This window comes from Trichomycterus rosablanca, chromosome 16, assembly GCF_030014385.1.
Source record: "Trichomycterus rosablanca isolate fTriRos1 chromosome 16, fTriRos1.hap1, whole genome shotgun sequence".
In the NCBI taxonomy this organism is placed as follows: domain Eukaryota; kingdom Metazoa; phylum Chordata; class Actinopteri; order Siluriformes; family Trichomycteridae; genus Trichomycterus; species Trichomycterus rosablanca.
Window position 1 is genome coordinate 5,582,621 of NC_086003.1, and position 23,801 is coordinate 5,606,421.

A 23,801-nucleotide genomic window follows, 5' to 3' on the forward strand; every position below is an offset into this window, starting at 1 on the left:
AAATACTTTTTAACTAATGGCATAGAACCACCTTATCTTTCAACCCCCATCATCAAAGTCTTAGCCTCACTTAAGTCTTTAGTACTTAAATGAAAGCTCTGTTAATTAAAAACGATCGCAAAACTATGTACATTTCTCTTGTAGCATTTACAGCTTCAGAACAGAAAACAGAAAGAAAAAGTTAAATTAAATAGTAAGACTTTCCTCTTTACAGTTAAAAAAAATAAACAGTATGTGACATGCAGATAGTTTTATGAAATAGATAACTGTGTGTTATGTTCGGCAGTGATTAAACTGTATGTTTACCTCTAACCCGCTGCACACCACTTATCAGACATATGAAAGCTTATTGTCTGGACTTAAAACACTGTCCATCATAAAGTCTGTATTATAAAATAACCCCTAAATAAACAGAAGTTTCATTCCCCAGGTAGAAAGTTTGTTAGAGTATGTTGTATCAACCAAATAGCCGGCTTGTTAAACCACTAGACTCTGTTTTTGTCCTGGATTTCCCTGGTTTATCCAGATGTCATACATCTGTAGTAAATTTAAATTGCATTTCCTACATGTCCTACATTCACTATCTCTATACATTCACTGTTAGATACATCTAGATTCTCGCTCTTAATTCTGGGTTGAACTGGTCTCTGTAGATTTGACTTCCTGCTTTTCTATCTTCACCTGCTCCTGCACCTCCTCCTCGTCTTCAGACACGGAGACTTCCAGCTTCTGTCTGATTATAATCGCCTCCTTTCTCCTGCGAAAATACATAAAAGAGATCAGTAACACGTATGTACTGTCACTGTAGGTGGTAGTAGTAGTGTTGTTATTGTTATTTCTATTTTACCTTTTGTTTAGCATGTAATTTTTGGTAATACAAGTGTAAATATTTGTCATGCCAATAAAATGCCATTGAATTGAATAAAATTGAGTGAGTGAGTGAATGGGTAAATGAGTGAGTGAGAGAGTAAGTGAATGGGTGAGTAAGTGTGTGAGTGAATGAGTAAGTGGGTGAGTGTGAGAGTGAGTGAGTGAATGGGTAAGTGAGTGAGTAAGAGAGTGAGTGAATGGGTGAGTAAGTGGGTGAGTGTGAGAGTGAGTGAGTGAATGGGTAAGTGAGTGAGTAAGAGAGTGAGTGAATGGGTGAGTAAGTGGGTGAGTGAGAAAGAGTGAGTGAATGGGTGAGTGAGTGGGTGAGTGAGTAAGTAAGTGGGTGAGTGTGAGAGTGAGTGAATGGGTAAGTGAGTGAGTAAGAGTGTGAGTGAATGGGTGAGTAAGTGTGTGAGTGAGAAAGAGAGTGAGTGAATGGGTGAGTGAGTAAGTAAGTGGGTGAGTGTGAGAGTGAGTGAATGGGTAAGTGAATGGGTAAGTGAGTGAGTAAGAGAGTGAGTGAATGGGTGAGTAAGTGGGTGAGTGAGAAAGAGAGTGAGTGAATGGGTGAGTGAGTGGGTGAGTGAGTAAGTAAGTGGGTGAGTGTGAGAGTGAGTGAATGGGTAAGTGAATGGGTAAGTGAGTGAGTAAGAGAGTGAGTGAATGGGTGAGTAAGTTGGTGAGTGAGTAAGAGAGTGAGTGAATGAGTGAGTGAATGGGTGAGTGAGTGGGTGAGTGAGTGGGTGAGTGAATGGGTAAGTGAGTGAGTAAGAGAGTGAGTGAATGGGTGAGTAAGTGGGTGAGTGAGTAAGAGAGTGAGTGAATGGGTGAGTGAGTGGGTGAGTGAGTAAGTAAGTAAGTGGGTGAGTGTGAGAGTGAGTGAGTGAATGGGTAAGTGAGTGAGTAAGAGTGTGAGTGAATGGGTGAGTAAGTGTGTGAGTGAGTGGGTGAGTGAGTAAGTGGGTGAGTGTGAGAGTGAGTGAGTGAATGGGTAAGTGAGTGAGTAAGAGTGTGAGTGAATGGGTGAGTAAGTGTGTGAGTGAGTGGGTGAGTGAGTAAGTGGGTGAGTGTGAGAGTGAGTGAGTGAATGGGTAAGTGAGTGAGTAAGAGTGTGAGTGAATGGGTGAGTAAGTGGGTGAGTGTGAGAGTGAGTGAGTGAATGGGTAAGTGAGTGAGTAAGAGTGTGAGTGAATGGGTGAGTGAGTGGGTGAGTGAGTGGGTGAGTGAGTAAGTGGGTGAGTGTGAGAGTGAGTGAGTGAATGGGTGAGTAAGTGGGTGAGTGAGAAAGAGAGTGAGTGAATGGGTGAGTGAGTGAGTGGGTGAGTGAGTAAGTAAGTGGGTGAGTGTGAGAGTGAGTGAATGGGTAAGTGAGTGAGTAAGAGTGTGAGTGAATGGGTGAGTAAGTGTGTGAGTGAGTGAGACGTTATTTTGGACTCTGTTTGTGTGTAAGAACTTACTTCATCTGGAGCTGCAGGTCGAGCAGTTGTTTCTGTAATCGAGAGCTGGACTCTCTTTCCTCTCCTAACTCTCTCTGTGTGTATCTGAACTGGCTCTCGCGCCGACACGCCTCCTCCTCGACCTCGTTCAGCTGTCTCTTCAGAGAACGCATTCGCTGATTCATCTACACACAGGCAAAGAACAGAATATTACTTTACACAACATCTATGATATACTTTAATATTCCTTAACACTTTATGCCCAATCACATTATAGTGACATGTTGCTTTAGCATAAGCCATATTTCTTCAAAAAGTTTCCTCGCTTTTATTTTTTTAAAAACAAATGACATCACTTTTCTACAGTCCCCTTCCGATGCATTTTTCCAGCATCATACCAACTTTTTAATGCCATCAGCAAAAAATGTTTTTGGTTGAGCGGTGCCACTGATGCACACATCACATCATCATCACATGAAATTCTTCTTCTCCTTAAAGCTTCTTTGAGCGTCCAAAAAGGTGTAACTCTAAATGCTCCATCTAATGGTAAATTAAAATAAATGCTTACCGCGTCTTTCTGTTCCTGAGCCAGTTTCTGCTCCTCCTCAATCTGCTCAGTTAGTTCATTAATTCTCCTCTCCAGCTTACTGATGGTGTTGTTCAGCACTACTTTACTCCTGCAAAGCAAAAGAAAGAGGGATAAGTGAGTGGAGTGCAAAAGTCTGTTTTTGTAGTAGTAGTAGTACACGTCACAGTGTATACTGGGGTTCAAGAGTCAAGTGTACCGCCTGAGTGTATTTAACACATTTTAATTTTGTTATTCTATGCTTAATAGTTGTCCTGTGTAGTTGCTACTTGGTCATGAATTCACTCTGTTAGGCCCTATAAATAATGTTTGATAACAAGCATTCAAGTAGTAGCCTCTTAAACATTCAAAGTCCTTTTACACTAATATATGAATGAGTGTTTGTGTCCGTACCTCTCCTCTATTCTTAGCATATTCTCAAGTTCTTTAGCTCTCATCTCTGTCTTAGTCACCACATGATCCTGAACTTTGTTGTTCTGCAGCTCCTCAATTTCACTACGCAGCTCTCGAACCTGAGAAGAGATTGTTAACATAATCACCACCATCGTCATTCCTCAAAAATAAACCATTTAAGAATTTTCCCCCTTTTCTTCTAATTTAGTCATATCCTACTTCTGCAGAGCCCTACACTGACCGATGAGGGCCGTACCTAACACCCCCCCCGAACTGCTTCTTTCACCAGCACAAGGTGGGTTCACACAGGGATCAGTATTGCTTACACTGAGCCACACACCGACAGCAGCAATGAGGAATCCATTCGGCGTGCCCTTCCTAATACACAGCCAATAATGTCTGTGTAGGCACCCGGCTGGCCGATAGCAAGATTCAATTCAAAAGATTTAAGAGGTTTTATTGTTATTTTAGCTAGAACAGTGTTCCACCAGAAGCAGGGAACAAAAAAAAGAACACAAGTGCAAACAATACACACACACACACACATACACACAGAATTCCTTACCTGTCTCTCTAGAATCACTTTCTCAACCTCCAACTTGTCTGTGAGGTCTTTCTCCTGAATCAGTTTCACCTGCATCTGTTCAGACTGCAGCACAAAACATTGTTTTCACAAATATGCTTTTGTTTGTTCCAAAACCTCATATAGAAATATTGAGATATGTTGGGTTACATTGCATTCTGGGTCTTAATGCCATGCTAGTGATTTATGTACAATTTTAGCAATAGCAAACAACAACAAATGCTGAATTTCTTACATATTGGTGGTAATGAATTCAGCGAGCATAAGAATCAAAGAATAAAAAATAAGTAAAAAGGAAATCTAATAGGCTTCTAATAATTAGCTTTTTATGTGGGTGAAGAATATGTCTCAATGTGTGTGTGTGTGTGTGTGTGTGTGTTACCTGTTCCACTGCTCTCTTCTGTTTGTTGATCAATCTTTGCTCATTCTCCCTCATCTCCTCCAGGTCAGTTTCCAAATCAATCACCGTTTCCTGTAAACAAGGAGTTTGGTAAAACTCATTAACACACACACTGCCCGTTTGTTTGTTGTAATAACCGTCTTGTTAATATTTCATCTATCTAATCATTAGGTTTTTTTGTATGTTTTACATGATGTAAATTGATATAAATATAACATATTATCTTTAACCATCAATTAAATAAATACATTATACAGTTTGTTCAGTATTTATAATGAAAGTGTGTGTGTGTGTGTTACCTGTGTAAGTTTGAGCTGCTTGCTGAGATCATCTCTGTTCTGAATAACAGTCTGAAGCTCCATCTGTAAATCTTCAACGGCTCTTTCGGCCTGTTTACACTGAAGCTGTATCTTTTCTCTCAGCTGGATTTCATCCTCTAGGGTTCGCTCCTTATCAGTTAACTTATCAGAGACCTACACACACACACAAAAAGCAATTAGTACCTAAATCATTTTGTAAGGACTAGGACTAAAACATATTTGTACAGTGTAGAGTAAAAGTGATAGTAAGATTAGTAAGATGGGGTGGTTGCATCATTTATTCTTGTTCTACACAAGACCCGATCTTATGTGCTGTTTGTAACTTTCTAATCCTAGACCTTGTCCACACCAATAAAGATCATTTTATTTATTCATGCATGATTCTCTGTTTCAGTCCCACGACATGAATAATAACAGAATGCATCTATGCAAATCATATTTTCAGTTAGATTTAAGGATAGATTTGAAGATTTCCATTTTGGATTCTGGTGTGAACGGTGAAATCCTGACATGCTTGGAAATCCATCATTCCAATCTTAACAGAATTCAGACTTCAGCTGCATTATCTGCCATTATCTGGTTAGTGTCTGGTTAGTGTTTTCATGGTAGGTTGCTGTGCTAAAAGACAAAATAAGTCAAGGGCTTTGTCTCAAACTGCATTCTACTCAATTAAACAATACATCCAGATAGTACATCATTTATGGTTTTGTTAGAAACAACTTAACATGAAAGATGGTCATGTGGGTGGGAATTTTCTGTAACAAAATAAGGAAAAAATCTTGGCTGAACTCTGATGATGCACTCTGAATGTGTATGTGTGTAGCTTGTGTAAACCAAGCCTGTGTATACGTGTATGTGTGTACAATGTTTAATCATCATAAGCTTTCTCTGCATGTGATAAACATTCTGCTGTAAGTGCAGTATTGCCTGCTGTTTAACACACTGTTCGTTGTGTGTAGGTGTACCTGATGTAGGTGTGTATGTGTAGACATAAATTATGTGTGCGTACCTCTCCCTGCAGACGGCCGATGATTTGTTGTAAGCGCTGAACCTCCTGCTCTTTCTCCAACACACACTCCTCCATCTCCTCCACTCTCAGCTGTACGTCCATTCTGAGTTTCTGCTGCAGACTCAGTTCTGAACTCATCTGGGATGACTGCTGCAGAGACTCCGCTAGCTAACCAACACAAATCCACACCAATAATGGATTACTACTTCAAAACCACAGCTTTTTGTATAAAGGTGCAAATCTACACTTTAAAACATTTTCAAACAAAAACAAGAAATGAGCAACTACGGATTAAAAACTTTGTGCACTAACAGACGTGTGGAATTGCAAACTTCATTGTGGATCTTATTTATTTATTAGGATTTTAACGTCATGTTTTACACACTTTGATTACATTCATGACAGGACGGGTAAATACTGCTTACACAAGATTTATCAGTTCAAGTCCTAAATGTTAAACACATTTTTGGACAATTTTATATCTGCAATTCACCTCACTTGCATTGAACTGTGGGAGGAAACCGAAGCGCCCATAGGAAACCCACACAGACACAGGAAGGGCTACCCAAGGACAGGACCTCACTCCATCGCAGGTGCAACGCATACTTTGAATACACTGACTCACTAACACTGAGTTTAAAGCAGCCAATCCATTTACTACATGCTTCACAGGGAGAACACTGAAGCTCCACACAGACATGACTGAACCCACGTCCCCAAAACTAAATCTGCTCTGCTGCACCCACTCATCCAATGTAGAGTGTCACCAAGTAGGAATACAATAACTGTCACAATGTCAACTAAGTTAATGTAGGTCCTTAGATGATACAACAACATTAAACGAGTGTGTACCTCTATCTCCAGCCTCTCTACAGTGGTGATGAGCTTCACTGTTTTCTTCCCTTTGGTGTCTCTCTCAATCTCCAGCTCCTCCAGATTCCTGTCAGCCAGCCACAGTTTCTCAGAGAGTTCCTGATTATGCTGTGCCTGCTTGTCAATGGTTTCCTAGAAGCACATGTACACACAGATCGGCAAATGAATCCCACATGCATGAACACATTTACAAATGTACATATGTGCGCTGGTGACCAGTGAACATACTAAAACGGCAAGTGCACACCACTTTTTTTGTCCTGAAATAAATCTCTTGATTAGAGCAGACTGAGGTAAAGCCTGTCCTGTTTTAAATAACCTAAGGCAGTCAGTATGGATACACATGGATATATTTTGAAGTCCACAAAAACAATAGGGTGCATGTGGATCAATATGGCACCTTGTATAACTAATTATGAGCACACGTCTGGTGTAATGTGCACATGCACGCACCTCTGCGTCCTGTATTTTGTTTTTCAGTGACTGCTGCAGGAAGTTGAAGGCGTATTCCTGAGTGTTTGCTTCCACCATGACTTCTCGAGCCTCTTTCAGTTCCACCTGCAAAACACACACAAACACACACACGTATAAATAAAGCGAGGTGAATGATTAATATGCACTGTATCTAAGTAATAGTATGATGTATTTTCCTGACTGTGTATCCATGTGCTATTAAATCTGATAAATAGATACAATCACTGAGCACTTTATTAGGTACGTCTCTGATAAATATTCATTATTTTATAAGCTACACCTACTGTGCTGATAAACTTTGTGGGTGTACAAGGACTGACTGTAGCTTATCTGTTGTTCTGTAGACACCCTGTACCCCATTTCTCAATGTACCCCACTGACCGAATAATGTTTGGGTGGTGGACCATTTTCAGCAATACAAACCGTATTTGGGGATACCCACAAAATTCATCAGTATGGTAGGTGTATCACATAAATATTTGATGAATTTACATACTAGATACGTTTACCTAATAAACTTTTGTATAAAAAGGTTTGTATATGACATCACACGCTAGTCATAAACACTATATGGGCAGGATATATGTGTTACCATTTTAATGAAATACTAGATGTCTTACATAAAAACAAAAATAAGATTGACACAATATTAAGATTGATAAAATATGGTGCAATAAATCATCTTTAAAAATGCATTCAAAAGTTCTAACTGTGTAAATCAAGTGTGTAAAATGAATGAGTTCTGACCTCCAGCTGTTTGAAACGCTCCACCATGACGTTGTAGTCGCTCTCGAGCTCAACGATTCTGTCTCTCATTCTCTTCAGCTCTCCTTGAAGCTGTGTGTTCATTCGCAACAGATCCTCATTGTTCACCAGCAAATTTCGCATCTCAAAACGTATTTGAGTCCTTTCGTTCTCCAGCTCAACGCTCTCTGCCTCCAGAAACTGGTTCCTCTGAAGGAAAAATGAAAAGAAAACAGTTCCATCAAGTTTTCCCCATACACACACACAAAATAGAAATGTGTGTTTTTAACAACTGATATGTTGACATTTCTGAAGAAGATTGAATTGATTCCTGAATGTAGCGACTAAATAAAATATGTTGTATCACAATGAATACCTTAATACTGTTCTATGCATATTTACATCAATGTGCATGGAGTTTTACTCACTCTTTGACATTCCTCGAGCTGTCTGGTCAGCTCTTCAATGAAATCTCGTTTGTTGGGTTGATTGTTTCTTAGGAAAAAGTGGGTTGGAGGGGCTTGTTGCTAGAAAACACCACAAAAACAGTTTTAGTTTGGTTTTATTTTGAAAGGGATACGGTCACATTCAGATTTTGTTTAATAGCAGAATTTGCAGTTTTGTGCTCTTTAATGCTCTTTAGAGAATGAAGAAAGCTTTTACCTCTCGTCTTTTAGCGAGACTGTCGTAGGCAGAATATCGTACGCGAGAACCAGGAAGGGTGTTTGAAGACACTGGGCTTGTGCTTCGATTCAGACCAAACAAATTCATCTCAGATGCGTTTGGAGACAATGAGTTCGGCATCTAATGAACAAACTTTCATTAGCAATTTACTTACTTTAACTTTGTTCATTTTTACTTTTAGTAACTTACACTTCTACATCTAGAAGTTATATTTATTGTATTAGTAATGGTGTAGTCAAGTGCATTTTGGGCCCACTACAAAAAAAACTATTAGAATTTTTTAGCCAATCATGTCTATATTTACCTCTGCACTACCCAGACGCCTAATTAAACATTCCAGAAGTAATACATAACAATAACTAAATGCACTATAGATTCATAACAATTTAACTGCCTGTACCTTAAAGTCAGTATCAGGTTTGTTTAGGATACAGCAATGAGCAATCAATGTGGGTTGACTTTTTGAATAAAACTGGTATCGATTACAATGGTCTTATAATTCCATTGTAAACAAGATGTTTCATTATCATACAAAGATTTTTGCTAAAGTTTGGATCAAATTAGCACAATCTGTTGATGTAGTCAAAAAAGCATCTGTAAGATCAGGAACTTATATGCCAGACTCAACACTTTTCAGACTATCCCAAAGGTGTTCAACAGGGTTGAGTAAAGGATAATGACTCTGTGCAGGTCAATAACACTTCTCAGCACCAAACCACATCTTTTATGAACCTCGCTTGTTGGCAAAAGTTTATAGCATAACCACATACATTTGGCCTTTTAGTATATTTTTATAAGCAGAATGTTCTATCCCAAGTATTCCTAGAACTGCTACACTATCAATTAACTAACAAATGTACCTTAATATTGACTATACACACCTTGTACTCTGATATCCGGTTGGTTGGGTTGTAATCAAGTGAAATTGTGCTGTAAGGGCTGTTAAAAACTCTAGGAGGATCAGCACTGCCAATCTGTAAAAAAAAGAGAGAAAACAGCCAAAAGTTATTAATATTTATAATCTAAATATTAAATAATAACAATAGTATGTCTATTATGAGTCTAATGCAGATTTTTGTGATCCCATATGTAGGTTTAGTCAATAAAAATTCCCATCGATTAACTATTACTACTAAACATTCTCAGCCCTTAATCACTTTCAGTACAGAAGAGTAACAGGATAAACGACTGAGATCAGATTGTCCTAGTTTCAATAATTCATTTATCTGGGATTTCATGGGAGTATTATTTACTCTTAACTCTAATGTATGATATTACACTGGCCTTTATCATTTAGAGTTTCTTTATGGTTGGTGTATTTTAGGACAGGGGGTATGAAATGTTGGGAAAAGCTGCTGGTTCCCTGCTTTAAGTGTGTTGATCTGCCCAATCACACTGCATGAGCTGTATCCTAAAAAAAAAGAACTGGCAGGCTGCGAATGTCTCAGAGGAAGCATGTGATACACCACACTCTTCTAGACCGGTAGCTGAATTAACAGGGGTTAGCAACAACTAAACTGACATAAAATGTCAAGGCATAAAAGACTAACCCTGCCGTCCCAGGACGTCAGCGACTCCATTGATTTCCACTGATTTGGTTTGGAAAGACTTCCGTTGGCACCGGAGCCGGAACCAGTCGGCCCACCCGGTCCGCTACCGCCATTCCCAACCAGATCGGACCCCAGAAACATTTGGTACTTTGGGCTCTGGTTCGCTTTAGGAGTTGGTGGGCCCTCAGATGCAGGGCTTAATGGTTCGCTCTCTTGGTCAAACTGATAGTCCTGCAGGATTGACAAGCATAATTGGATGTGTATTAGTATTCACGTGCGCTTGCTTTGCATGGTAAACTAATAAAAAATAGGTGTGCATACATGCACTGTTGAAAACCGCCATGCTTGTGCATGCACTGAAAAGCATACAAAAAAAATTTCATGTTGTGTATGTGTTTAAAATAGCACATTCAAGTGTTGCGCTTCTCCGCGTATATACATGCAGTGAAATGAAAACTCAATGAATGCAATCCGCGTGACCTAACCCGTTCCTAATTAAACACAAGCAAACACAAGTGACATTACAATGCGTTATCTGGCTGAGAAAGTGTTGTTAGTAGTGCGACAATAAGTGGAACAAGCGTGCTCAAAATCTGTCCACATTGCTGAAGCGAGTGGGTCATGCACGTGCGCCTGGAAGCAAACTGATGCAGTCTCGTATGCTGAATGAACACTGATGGTCCGGTCCAGCACGGCAAAGCACATACAAACTTACCCGACCGGAACGTGAGTGTTTGTTAGGACCGGTGGAGACATTCTTTGACTCCCCAGATGGGGGAGATACGGTTACAGCAGGGACAGAAGTTTCAACTTTGACCTCAAGATTGGGGAGCGACTGTGACGGGGAAACTGGATTGAACTTGTGGATGAGGTTTTTTGTGCTTCCCGAACGGGACAAATTGGTCGTTTTAGTTGATGCCTTTTTGTTAGCCTTTTGGTTCTTCTGGTCTTCCTCTGTTTTTGTGGCGATGTGTCCGTTCGAAAGTGTGGCGGACTTTTCCAAGTTATTCACTGTGGCTTTGCTGTCTTTTTCCTGAGAAACACACCATTCTTCATTTTAACATATGCAAACTTTCCCTCGCTAACAGCACTTTTGACGTGAAAGTTTTTATTTTATCTAATAATATTAATAAAAGTGCTTTAAATAGTAACAAACAAATAAAAAAAAATCTTCTAGGCACAGATTCTAACAAATTGTCCCCCATGGACCTTAAATCAAGTGTCATAAATTTAACACACATACAGAGAGACTTAAAAGAAGGAAACTACAACTTGAACCTAATTGAAAGGTGTTCCTTAAGTTCTTTATTCCTTAATTAGAGTGGACCGTGATCCTAATTTAACCTGATCGTACCAACACTCTGACAACAACAGATTTCCAAGTCGACACTTTTAATATCACTAACTATATTAGATTAATAAAACGTTTTATAAAACAGACAAATAATATTTTCCTGTTACTTGAATTTTTTGGCTAACTGACACAAACATCTACAGGAAGCAGAATTTTTAGGCTGTCTGGTACAAAATGCCACAGCTGCAAAATAATCTTTTGATCTGAATACTGAAAGCATGAGGAAAAGCTCAGCTGGTGACCTGTCTGCACCTGAACCTTCATATTGAAACTATTACATAAAAAGTCTTCAGGGACAATGACTTCCATACTGATTCACAATGATGTCAGTCTCTGGAGACACTGGAGAACCATGTTAAAAGTCAAAACGGTTCATCATATACATATATGTTCTTAAAATAAAACTGGAAATATACCAAAAATGATGACATGAAACTTTACATGCTTTTTCATCTGGATGCACAGCTTATATGTGTAGGCTTCAGCTTCTAGTAAGCCAAAGTAACAATGCCAGCAGGAAGATGGAATATTTAATTGGAATTGTTGTTCAAATGTAGATAGCATAATACTGATAATAATAGTAATAATAATAATAATAATACTGATAATAATACTGCCTGCTTTATTAAACAATCCAAGCATGGAAAAATACATTTTTTCAAAATATATCTATTTAAATATTAATATATATATATATATATTAATATTAAGTAGCTTCATTACAAATGTGCATTCACTTGAATACAAATATATAAAATAATTTTTTTATATATTTGTATTCAAGTGAATGCACATTTGTAATGAAGCTACTGTTGAAGCTGAGGCTCACAGTTTTGGGTAGGTAAAACAGCTTCTTGTGCTTATTGACTAAATATTGCTTGGTCATTTTTTACCCTGTTTGCAAAGCACTCGGCAGTCAGTCTTTTTTCCTAAATGTATATTATATTATATATATTGTATATTGTATAATGACTGGAAATTACTGGAGTGTTTAACCTTCATATATTTTAACTTTAAGTTCTGGGAAGTTTTAGGACAAAACAAAAAGCAGTGCCACATGAAGCCTTGTCATTCGCTGTCATTTCTTACTTCCATCACAAAAACTGAATGTGAAGGTGAGCTGCCAGTCTACAAAACAAACACAAGCAAGAGAGGCGAGGGGGGTTCAAAGGTGACTGAGCTAATTAAACATAACTCTACAAGGCGGAGTTAGTCCATTTTATATTTTGACTTTGCTTTTACTTTACTTTGTGTGTCAAATTTGAGGTTACAGTCTTTTATGCATTTTATGCATTTAATTCAGTGTGAATATCTCTAAAGGAGTCCTGGCTGCAGGGTAAACCACAAGTAATTTATTTAAGAAAAACGTCTTGTTACATTTTCACAGTAAATTCTCAGGAACTGTACTAATCCTGCCCAATTTTTCAAGGCAGAACATACTGATGGAACAAAACTGCCTATCTGCCTATAGACCAGAAAAAGGTGCGGATTACAGTATCATGCCCACCTGCCATGCCATTGTTTTCAAGTACTTTTACTTTAAGTAATTTGTATTTAGTTATTCATTTCCCCTTTTTCAACCACAGTATTGTTCTGCCCTGGTTAAGTATCCTGGAAATAGGTTTATTTCTCTTAACCTCACGGAGCTCCACCTGGCGTCACGCGCCACCCCAATACAAATTACTGTCTTATAACCAGAATTGAACATCTGTTTACCTTGGAATAAGACTATGAATCATGATAAAATGTGCCATGGATGATATGGATTAAGAAAATTTAAACTAATCCAGGGTCTGATCGTCTTCCCCAGAGGGTGCACATTAAATCTAGCCTGCACCCCAAACGCCTGCTTTAGTGCTAATCTCTGTGTTTTAAGGGCTTTAGAGAGATAATCGCTTAATCTAGACTTTAATGTGATTACTTTGCCCCTAAAATATGATCTCATACTGATGACAAGCGCTTTATAATTCATCCCCCTGAGACGACTGAATGAAAGCAATTGATCGGGATAGCTGCTGACTCATCTTCATGATGTGAATCAACATTATAAAAAATACAACATAAATACACTTGCAGAAAATCCCTGAAGCCTCTAGTAGGGCACCAATCTCAGCGACAAGCCCCAACATTTTCTCATATGCAAATAGGCTGAGGTCACCAGTTTAAAAGCAGTGAGTGCAAATACCCACAATGCACTGCTCTCAGGGCTGTGTTTTTGGATGGAAGCCCTTAGCTGAGTCCAAACGACGGAGAACAGAGCATTATTGTACATCTGTCTCATTCACACAGCAACCACACACACACAAGCACTGAAACAGGCAAGTAAGAGCATAAACATGGAAATGTGTGTGTGTGTGTGTGTGTGTGTGTGTGTGTGTGTGTTCACGTTCCTTAGGGGCCTAGTGGAGCAACATATGGTGCAGAATTCAATGTGTCCTGACCTAAATTACTGTGATCCTGTGCACCAACCTCTTACTGTCGGTCTGTGTGTTGTAATGCCTGTGTGTTACATTCGCGATCCACATTCGCGAAATGGTCAAATCAAAGCCACATGAACGCTGAAATGTTCACATTTACAGTCACTAGCTGATCCTCTAACAGTAAATGCAATGGGATGTAAAGCAATGTCAGACTTTGTTATGCAAATGAATGCATAAAGGAGATCAATTACGTCGGGCATTAAAAGAAAACTTGCCTCTGACTGCCCAAACTCAGCGATCTCTGAGTGACTATGGTTAGGGTTACTTAAAACAGCTTGGTGTTCAAATAAAGAAAACTCTTTTAAGAATAATTACTTTGTAAATAGACCACTGAAGTCGTGTCGTCATTTTGTAATGCCCATATTTGGTAACCCGGGTCTAAGAGAAATTTTGAATAGGAAAAATGAATGGAGATTTCGCAAATTGCCTCTCTCGCATCCTGTAGCCATAAAAAATGTTCCAGAGCTGTTACGTTTTGTTTTATGAAGATTCTTTCGTCTATTATCACTGGATCCTCTGAATTATGAAGTCGTTAAAGAGTCAAAATATGAATATTGCTACATGTAAGCTAATGCTACTGTGCACTGAATTGACGTCACTAGACTGGAAGCCTCTTAATGTTTTCTTTTTTTTTCTTTTATAAGCCTCTTAAATAACCGCACGAAGCAGCGCGATTCACCAGAGTAACAGTGGAGTGATATTCACAAGTTTTAGTTGATATTTTTAGTAGCTAGCTACATTAAAGTAGAAAGCGAGGATGGTCGGGTGTTACGCCTTTGGTTGTACTCTAATTAATGTGCAGTAGCATTAGCTTTCGTGTAGCATTATTAGTATTACGACCCTTTAAAAACCTCGTAATTCAGAGGATCCAGTGATGTACAGGAGAAAAATGTACACAGGACAAAACGTATAGGGTTCTGAACATGTTTATTTAGCACAGGATGCGTTAGAGTCGATTTTTTGAAAACCCTGTTCATTTTTCCCATAGGAAATCTGACTTAGACCAGGGTCTCCAAATATGGGCATAACGAGGACTACAGAATGACGCACGACTTCAGTGGTCTATAACAGGAAAAGACAGAAATGATCAGAGAAATAAATTTATATGCAAATATGTTTTTGTCTGAAGTCTGCACAATGATTTTATGTTATGTTGTGATATTTGAAACGTTATTTACCATGCTGCTGTCCAGCTGGCTCTTCCCTGGCATTCCGTTTGTGAGCTTTTCTGTCAGGTGATCTAGTTTTTTGCTTTCCTCTTGATACCTCTGAATGTTTTCTCCAAGCATGCTCAGCAGGGCGACGAGAGCCTGCTCACGAAACTGAAGCCTTTCCGCGTCGGCGGCTTTAACCACGGCGTCCCTTTGGAGGTTCCGCTCGCTCCCAGAGGAACACTGCAAGTTAAAGAAGAAGATTTTTGTACAACAGCTTAACAGTTTTCTTTAGTTAGTCATCCAACAGTTGTACAACCTGATCTGGTACAAACGGGACTGTATTACTGTTTTATTTAAGATTATAGACAGTTAACTCTCAGACATTTCTGAAACTGCCCTTGCAATGATAAACCTGGCACAAATAGCACATTGGTTTTTGAGTTCTCTCTGATCAATACACCTTTCATAATGCCATTGGTTTATTTATCCTTTTTTAAATGGTTTCACTTTGTCACTAGTAAACATGTTCCACTTTTCCCACATACTTTTTATCTGTTGGCATCTTTTAATAACAGAGACCTGATCCTAATTAATGCAGTCCTCTACGTCAGGGGTTTTTCAAACTTTTTAATCAAGCAACTCACATTTTGTCCATTATGTTTTACACGACCCAGGCAACACAAGCGATGCATCTTACTATCTCTGTGGTTTACATAATGTAACATAAAGCCTCCACAAGGGGGCACATGCGAAGCTAGAATGAAGCTAGAATTCTTTGGTAAAGGATAAGACACATTTTGGGAAATTTGGAAAATTCCAAAGTACATTTTCAGAATGAACTCAAAAGGGAGTTTGTCTGTGTATTGTACTCACAGTGTAGATCTCTGAGGTTAAACTTCTTTGTAAGCTTTCAGCTTCAGTTCGCAGAGTCTGTCGATCAGCTGATTCACAATGAAGGACCTCCTGCTGCAGTCGCACTGACCTTAACCTAACACACACACACACACACACACAATGTAAATGTTCAGATTAGTCTGCAAGTTTAAGGTATACACAGATTCACATTAATAAAAGTAGCTGTATGGCTACTTGGTCCTCCTATTAAGCTGTCTCTATATTCTCTATATTTAATGCATCATCAGTCACGATGATTATGATAACTTAAGATCGTATCAACCATAGATTTGACCACATAGTCAACCTCACAGTCACAGTTTATTTTGCCTCCACCAGAGGGAGATGAACACGTATAAATCACTACATATTTGCTTCTCTCTCTCTCTTTCTCTACATTCATACAGACAAAAAGAGCTATGGCAAATATGACATGAATCTATATGGTATACAAACATGAAAAATGCCCCCAAAGGGTAAAAGCAAAGAATTTTAATAGCACTCAAAAATGCCCTCCAACTTCTCACACTGCCCTTGTCATTTAACAGTTTTGCGAACGCACTTACACAGATGTATGTCAACACATTTGTTATCACTTCCTGTCTTCTACCACTCCTATCGTATTTCCTAATCAGAGTTAGCACACTGGCACACATGCACTATTAACCTCTTCAGGAAGAAATGCTGCCGTTAATGCAACCGCACCAGTTTTATTTATGTTTCAATGTCAAGCATAAAAATGACCCTATATTTATATGTCCTTAATGATTTAATGAATGTATTTAAAACTAGTTGAAAGGGTTCTGCTTAAAAAAATGTTACGCTGTTCTCTTTGAAGAATGCGCTAATTGATCAGGGTGGTAAGTGCTTTTTGACAAAGCCAGTTTTGCTGGATGCACAAATACATTAATGTTTAGGAATGTTAGGCCTAGAGTTTAGGGCTGGGACACGGGTGGAGAAGAAATGTAAATACGATAAACAAACCACATACACACATTTGCTAGTAAATACATATAGTTAATTAAATGAAGAAAGACTTTGAGATGGATTTTAAAGAAATCAAGAATAATCTGTCAGTTGCCACCTGTTAAATCGTCATCTCTTTGGAATCATGTTTAGTTTATGGTTCAAGCCCAATGTGTGCCAAGCTGCTGTTGGGCCCTAGAGCAAGGCTGTTAACCATCAATTGCTTTTCTCCATCAAATTATTTTCTCATCTAACACAAAACCAGGGCCTGCAGTGTTGGATGAGGTAGAGGTTGGCAGGTTCAACTCTTTAAAACAACACTGGATTAATGGGAAAAAAGATGACACACCCTTTGACTTACGAGATTTATGAAGATGTGCTTCAGCTTGCCTCAAAGCAGTTTTGGCAAAGGTAAGTATTTAACAACCTTCCCGTAAGTATAAACAAAAAAGTAAATAAAAAAGTTCTGTAAAAATTCAGGAAAAGTGGGCTAACATTTGAGCATTAGCTTAGCACGTAGGGTAGAAGACGCTTATAAAGAGGACACAGAAATGCTGAACAGTTTTTTTTTACAGGTTTCAGCACATTTAAATATGTAAAATGATATTAAAAACATCTACTAGTCATTATCGTACCTAAATTCCTCATTAATAAAAGATTTAGAGACAAAATATGTCGACACCCATTGTAATATGTGAATTTTTCCAATTTAAACCACATTCACTTTGGACTCCAGAGTGGAAACACATTCATATTTTATAAATATGTTAAAACAGGCACATCAAAATGTGATGTTAGGGAGTCCATGTACTTTTGACCTTATTTAGGCTTTTGAACTATTTTTAATCTATTTGCCCTAAAGTAATGAAATTATTATTAAGGAAAGCACAGTCACAAGTCACTCTGGATAAGAGGGTCTGCTAAATGTAGTAAATGTAAAATTAAGTTTATATTATAGTTTAAGGTGGTTGAGAGAAATGGTAAATCTGTTTTAATGAACTACTGAAAATAAGCTCTTTAAAAAAACATTAAATATTTTAGTAGTTGCCAAGCTGAACAATTCAATACATTTATTTATTCAGTAATGTAATCCTGTTCGAAATTGTAAGTGGTACGTAGATAACATGACTTTCAGAAACGCAGTTAACATGAAGTCGATTTATCATACAGTTCATATGCAAATAAAAGTGCCTGTGAATGCTGTAAATAGGGCATTAACATCTGTTCAGGGTGACGGCAAACAGAAAGCAGATTATTGAGGTCAGATCAGGGTTTGTTTACAAGCTGCAGATGTCCAAAAATGATTTGTGACAAACTGAATATGCTCACAATGTTTTGTAAAATGTTCTTTCATTAAAGCATGATTAGTGTAATGACTAAAACCACGCATTGATAGGGCAGCTTGTGATGTCAGATCCAAAAGACTGAATCCACTACCAATAGTGGAATAGTGCCGTTCCTGAGCCTAGATAAAAATACTGCAGTTGTGTCAGGAAGGGCATTTTAAAAAATACAAAATATCAGGTATACGGACCAAAAATATGAGCCAGAAAATGAATAAATGAATGAATAAAAAGCATTCAACAAATTCAACATTAGTAAATCCTAATACACTACACACATTATTAATAAATGCAACTGTACATGATGTGAGTATTTCTTGACTATAATGGGTGTTTACCTGTTATTAAACAAACACATTTAGTTCTGTGGTAAATTTACAATCGTATCTACTAAAACAAATGTGTGTGTCAGGATTAAACATGACCAATATCATGTTCTAATCATCAAATGACACGAAACAAAAATCTAATTCAACCGCAACATGCGACCTGTATGGATATGTTAACAGAATTTCCCTGAAACTAACCGGTTACAAATGATACAAAACGGTGGTAAATAAACATGTAACCAGAATTACAGGTCCATGTCAGGATAATTAGAACCTCCTGGAGTGTTCTCGTTTTCCTACTTGTTCCTTCTTCTCCTCACCACTTTAACTACCTTTCACTTTCTCACTTCCTTTTGTAGCCAAAAGTCAACCGCGTGCGATTAATTTGGGATAATAGCAGCTAATTAGTTTATTTACCAGCATTAAAAACATTTAATGAGTAAATGCATTGCAAAAATGACAGGAAAACTAAACAGACTTTTTTTCTGGCTGCGTTCACATGGACAGTCTTGGCATGAAACAAAAACATAATGATGCACGCAGACACATGGGCATGCGCCAAGATGACGCTCGGTCATCCGTTAAAACAAGTTTACCAGGTTAGAACTTTTTAACAGAACGCACCCCAACATAATCACATAGTAGCTAATCAGACACAGACTGAGTCACTCAGGTCTGTGAGGGAAACAAAGAGAAACTGTGGCTATTTACTCTCATCCAAAATGATCCATTACAGCATTGATATTATAAAGTTGATATTATAAACTTAAACATTGCTGTTTTTAGTTTTTTGTGTCCAGTAAAGAAGAAAATCATTAGCTTAGAAGTGTCAGTGTACCGATCCACATCATACACATCAAAACCAAGCCTGTTAAAATGGACAGTCATTATTCAGCTCTATTAGAACATTACTAAAATCAAACTTGACCTAAGACTTTTACAGGAGCTTTTCTTTTTTTCCCTCCCAATCTAGTCATTTCCAATTCCCTGAGGAGAACTTATGTATGCAGTCACCGGCCTCTTTTTACTCACACTATGCCCACCCTGAATCATCCACTACTCATGCAGGTGCCTCAGACAGACAGCAGAGGTTACGTTGCATTAGAGGAACCTTGTCGTGCTTCCCTGTCAGACACAGCCAACTGTGCCTGTAGTCTCCTGTGGTCTCCCACCACCACTGAGAGCTTGAGCTCTCGAGTTGTTATGCGCCGCGCACGTATTAAGCAATGTATATTAGATCAGTAGATATTTTCATGATTAACCTAGAATTACGAAAAATATTGTTTAATTGATGTTTTAAAAAGGCAAGCCAGTTCACTTTGCAACAGCATGCAATGATATTAGCACCTTCAATGTTAAGGTGACCATGTTATATTAATTAGTTTTATGTTATATTGTTGTGTCAAAACAGCTTTGAGTGATTATGTGCCGCACAGTTACTAAGCTGCCTACCAAATAAATAACATCATGACGTTATGCTGTTTACTAGAGATTGTGATGCAGTATCTATGCACACTGCCCAAACAACTTGTTCTTTTTTAATGACAAACTATAAGAACTTTAAAAAAACTCTAGTGTTTGGGATTCACCCTTTGTGTGCGTGTAAAAAAGAAACAATACTGATTCAAACCGACTTGTGGTTATCACACAGTATCAGCAACAATGCAGGTTGCGTAGATCAAAGCGATATACGTAATGACATGAAAACCCTCTTACACAATATAGTTATACACAAGCGGGAAATATATGGTGGGAAAAAAACAGTAGAGCATCATTCCAAAATATAAAAGCTTTTCTTTCACCAGAATCAAATAAACTACACATAGTAAACATAAATATTTGTGTGGAAGTGTGTACTCACTGTTGGCTGACGTCTGAGATCTCTCGTTGTGTCTCTCTCTGAAGGTCTAATAGTCTGAGGTGACTCTGTGTGATGAGGCTCCGCAGACTGCCGGCACTGTCACTGATCTTCTCTTGTAAAACCTACGACATCAGAACATGTCACATAACATTAATACAAAGAAATATTATGATTTTATTTCTGATTATACATCGAGTAATTAATTTTAGATGCCCGTCCTGAAAATATGTGTACATAATGTGCACGCACACACACTTTCATTTTTAATAACTGGTTTATCTGGTCAGGGTTGTAGCAGGCCTAGTTTTAATAGGAAACACTAGGTGCATGGTAGTAAACACCCTGGACAGGGCGTCAATACACAACAGGGCCTCACTCTCAGGCAACACCCTTAGACATAGACGATCGTGTCAGTGTCACCCACTGACATGATTTCTTGCAAATTAAAAATTAAAAACTCAAATCAAAGCAGAATTAGTTTACATGGCTTAACTTCAGGATACAATTGAAACGGTGGCAGTAAAATGAATAGAATAGATATGACTTTGTGAGCAAAAGTGTATTTTCACTAGATGAATGTACTAGATTAACTATGTGGTATTTCAGAGACCTTTATGGGAAAAAGTATGTGGACCAACCATTTCAAACATCAATATGACATCTATATGAAATTTCAATTATTAAAATGGGATTGGTGTGGGATGAAAACAAACTATTGACCTATAAAAAATACAAATAATTCATACTTAAATAATCTAGTACAATAAAAAAAAACTAAAATATCACGAGAACATGTATTTATATGATTAAACTTGAGTTTATGTACTTGAGTGCTAACATGTAGTAAAACACTTTGTGACACAAATCAAAAGTATTGAATGAAGTATCGAATGAAGCAAATCCATTAAAGTCATGTCGAATTTTAACACAGACAAACACACACTATACAGTGAGTAATACATTATGTGGGCATTTTTTGGCCATGATGGCCTTCAAGCCTACAGATGGAAGTAACAGGCGGCAACAGGCCACGTCAATCTGCACAAGCTGTTTCAAATTTCACTCCTGCTTTAACAAGTGTGGGAACATTTAGTGAATTTATTTGGAATTGTACAGTAGCATCCAAATGTCCTAGTCCACCACTATGACTCTTTAATTCAATCAGTTATGAAACAATAGTGCAAAATCATAATGTGTTGATACATGTTATGCAGGTGTTATTTTTAATGTGCAACATCAGTTTATTAAGATGTGTTTATATACTACTTGCTACTACATGTTCTGACAATGCTTTTTGTTCCCATGGTAACATCTGGGAGCGCGCGCACACACACACACACACACACACAGTGTAACTGTTGCCATCACTTGACATGTGACCCCTGTAATTGACTTGGATATTACAGTCCACCATGGTTTGCTTTTTGTCCAGTTTTGTGAAAATGCAATTGATTGTTTTGAGCTTCTTATTGACTTTTACTTGTATGAGTACTGGGGGGTTCAAACACTTAGAAATTTATCCCAATGAAACAATAATTAAATAAATAAAATGTTAACTTGACAGTTGAAGACACCAGTTATTTAAGATTTAGTTAAGTACCTTTATTTCAAGTTATTAAACAAAAAAAATAATAAAGCTAATACAACTGCCGGTTTTCAAACAAGAATGCATTTCCCCACTATTATTATGAACTCCTCCTTATTGGGCTACTGAGAATTTAACAAACGTGCTTTCCCAGGATGGTAAACCAGTAAAGAATAATGGCAAGAACAACAAGTCTGTTTCAGGAATGATTCATCATCAGAATGTTATAGAACAGTCTGGGAGACGGAAATACGGCCATGTACAGGCAAAATGCCCCGTGGCAAATGTACAAGCTGCAGTCAAGGTTGGCATATTACAAGAAATGAGGCTAAGAAAACAATTAACATACCCAGCTCAACTCACTTTCAAATATTTGGTTAGAGAAACGTTGTTCATGTGGATGTAATGCAGGTGACTGCACAAGGTTACTCACCGTGACAAACCTTGGTTTGGTTGGAGGTGCTGTTACTTAGCCACAGTAAATGCCAAACCCACCCCCACACCTGACATATCTTTCAAAAAATACACACTTAGCTATAAAAGAATCAATATGACAACCTGCTATAAGTCAATGGAATTCTTAATTATCACTACAATGAAAATAATTAATGACTTTTTAAAGTTTTAAAGAGACGTATCACAGAAGTAAAAAGAGCAGTTTAAAGAGCTTAGAAAGAACAATGTGTGTGACCTCCCCTGTGCATTATAAGAAAACATGAGACCAAATCCTTCTGGTAAATCCCAAATTTCCCAACCACTTATTAAAAAAGCACCTACAAAAGCACCTATTGAAATCGGTCATGATAAAACTAGTGTTAGGAATGCAGACTAAGCAAACAAAAAAGTGTTTTGAAAGACGTTTAGAACAGGCTTTCCTCAACTCCTCTTAATCCTTAATGGAAAAGCCTTTAGAGAGGAGCACTGGGGAGTGAAATCAAACACCGAGAGTAACATGTAAAGTACAACAGATTCCATGTAAAGTCTTTCTAAAACCAAGCAAGAATTTAAATAAAAATATGAAAAAGACAATCTCTCAGTCTGCTTGTGTGAGAAAAATAGATCAGGCTGAAAGTTACTCTTTACTTTTGCAAACTGTCTTATGTATTATCCTACGATAACACTGAAATTCACATGCGAACATTACCATAAAAACTTGTAACAGTATAATTTAAAAAGGTTTAAATAACTTAAGGATGGCATTTACTAATAATTTGTATACTGTATAGCTCTGTCCTTACAAACTATAACTGGATACTTCACAACAAAGAAAACAAAAACAAATCATTTAAACAGAAATATACAGACAGACCGTAACATTTAGGATTTTAGTATATATACTAGCATTTACTTACAAACTCAAAGCCAGAGGAAGATCTGCAGGCGTTCATGGTGCAGTAGAGTTTAGCTTCAAGTTTTAGTTTTTTTGGGGCCTTTTTTTGGTTAACAACAGTGTTTGGCATTCTGTCCTGTTGCTGTGGGTGAAAGTACAACCACCTTCCCATGCCAGTGCTGTGTGTGTGTGTGTGTGTCTGCTTGACTGATCATTCTATTCCCCCCCGAGAGTTAAAAAGGAAGGGGAGAAAGGATTAAATGTTTTCTAAGGAGTTAAGAGTTTGTGTGTGTGTGCACACTTGCGAGCGAGTGTGTGCGTGTATGTAATGTAAATTATATTTTAACTTAAGTATATAATAAATATATGATAACGTGTTATACTACTGTCACTCAGCAAAATTATATCTGACAGCTTAATGAGTTGTCAATCTAACTGTCACACACACAGTTAAAGTTAAATCTTGCACTTTTCTATTTTCTAAAAAATAAAACCAAATAATAACTAAAATTTTTAGTGAAAGATAAAAATACTGAACCTTGATCTACTATAAATAAAAAACTGCTCAATTTAGGCAACCTTT

At 37.7% G+C, this 23,801-nt stretch overlaps 1 protein-coding gene across 2 annotated transcripts; it reads right to left on the reverse strand.

Annotated features, from left to right (window-relative positions):
* Positions 1–235: 235 nt before the first annotated feature.
* LOC134330764 (cingulin-like protein 1) lies at positions 236–23,289 on the reverse strand. Of its 2 annotated transcripts, XM_063012010.1 has the most exons (20): positions 23,241–23,289; positions 20,304–20,425; positions 15,784–15,898; positions 14,935–15,150; positions 10,638–10,955; positions 9,923–10,153; positions 9,254–9,346; positions 8,352–8,492; positions 8,117–8,215; positions 7,692–7,898; positions 6,924–7,028; positions 6,450–6,602; positions 5,598–5,765; positions 4,568–4,741; positions 4,251–4,340; positions 3,851–3,934; positions 3,286–3,404; positions 2,875–2,983; positions 2,328–2,491; positions 236–757 (listed from the first exon to the last, which is right to left on the reverse strand). In XM_063012010.1, the coding sequence occupies exons 1-20, from the start codon at positions 23,274–23,276 to the stop codon at positions 625–627; spliced, it is 2,877 nt and encodes a 958-aa protein (XP_062868080.1). In that variant the 5' UTR covers positions 23,277–23,289; the 3' UTR covers positions 236–624. The 2 variants fall into 2 exon arrangements, with proteins under 2 accessions (XP_062868080.1, XP_062868081.1); XM_063012011.1 differs by lacking the exon at positions 10,638–10,955.
* Positions 23,290–23,801: the final 512 nt, after the last annotated feature.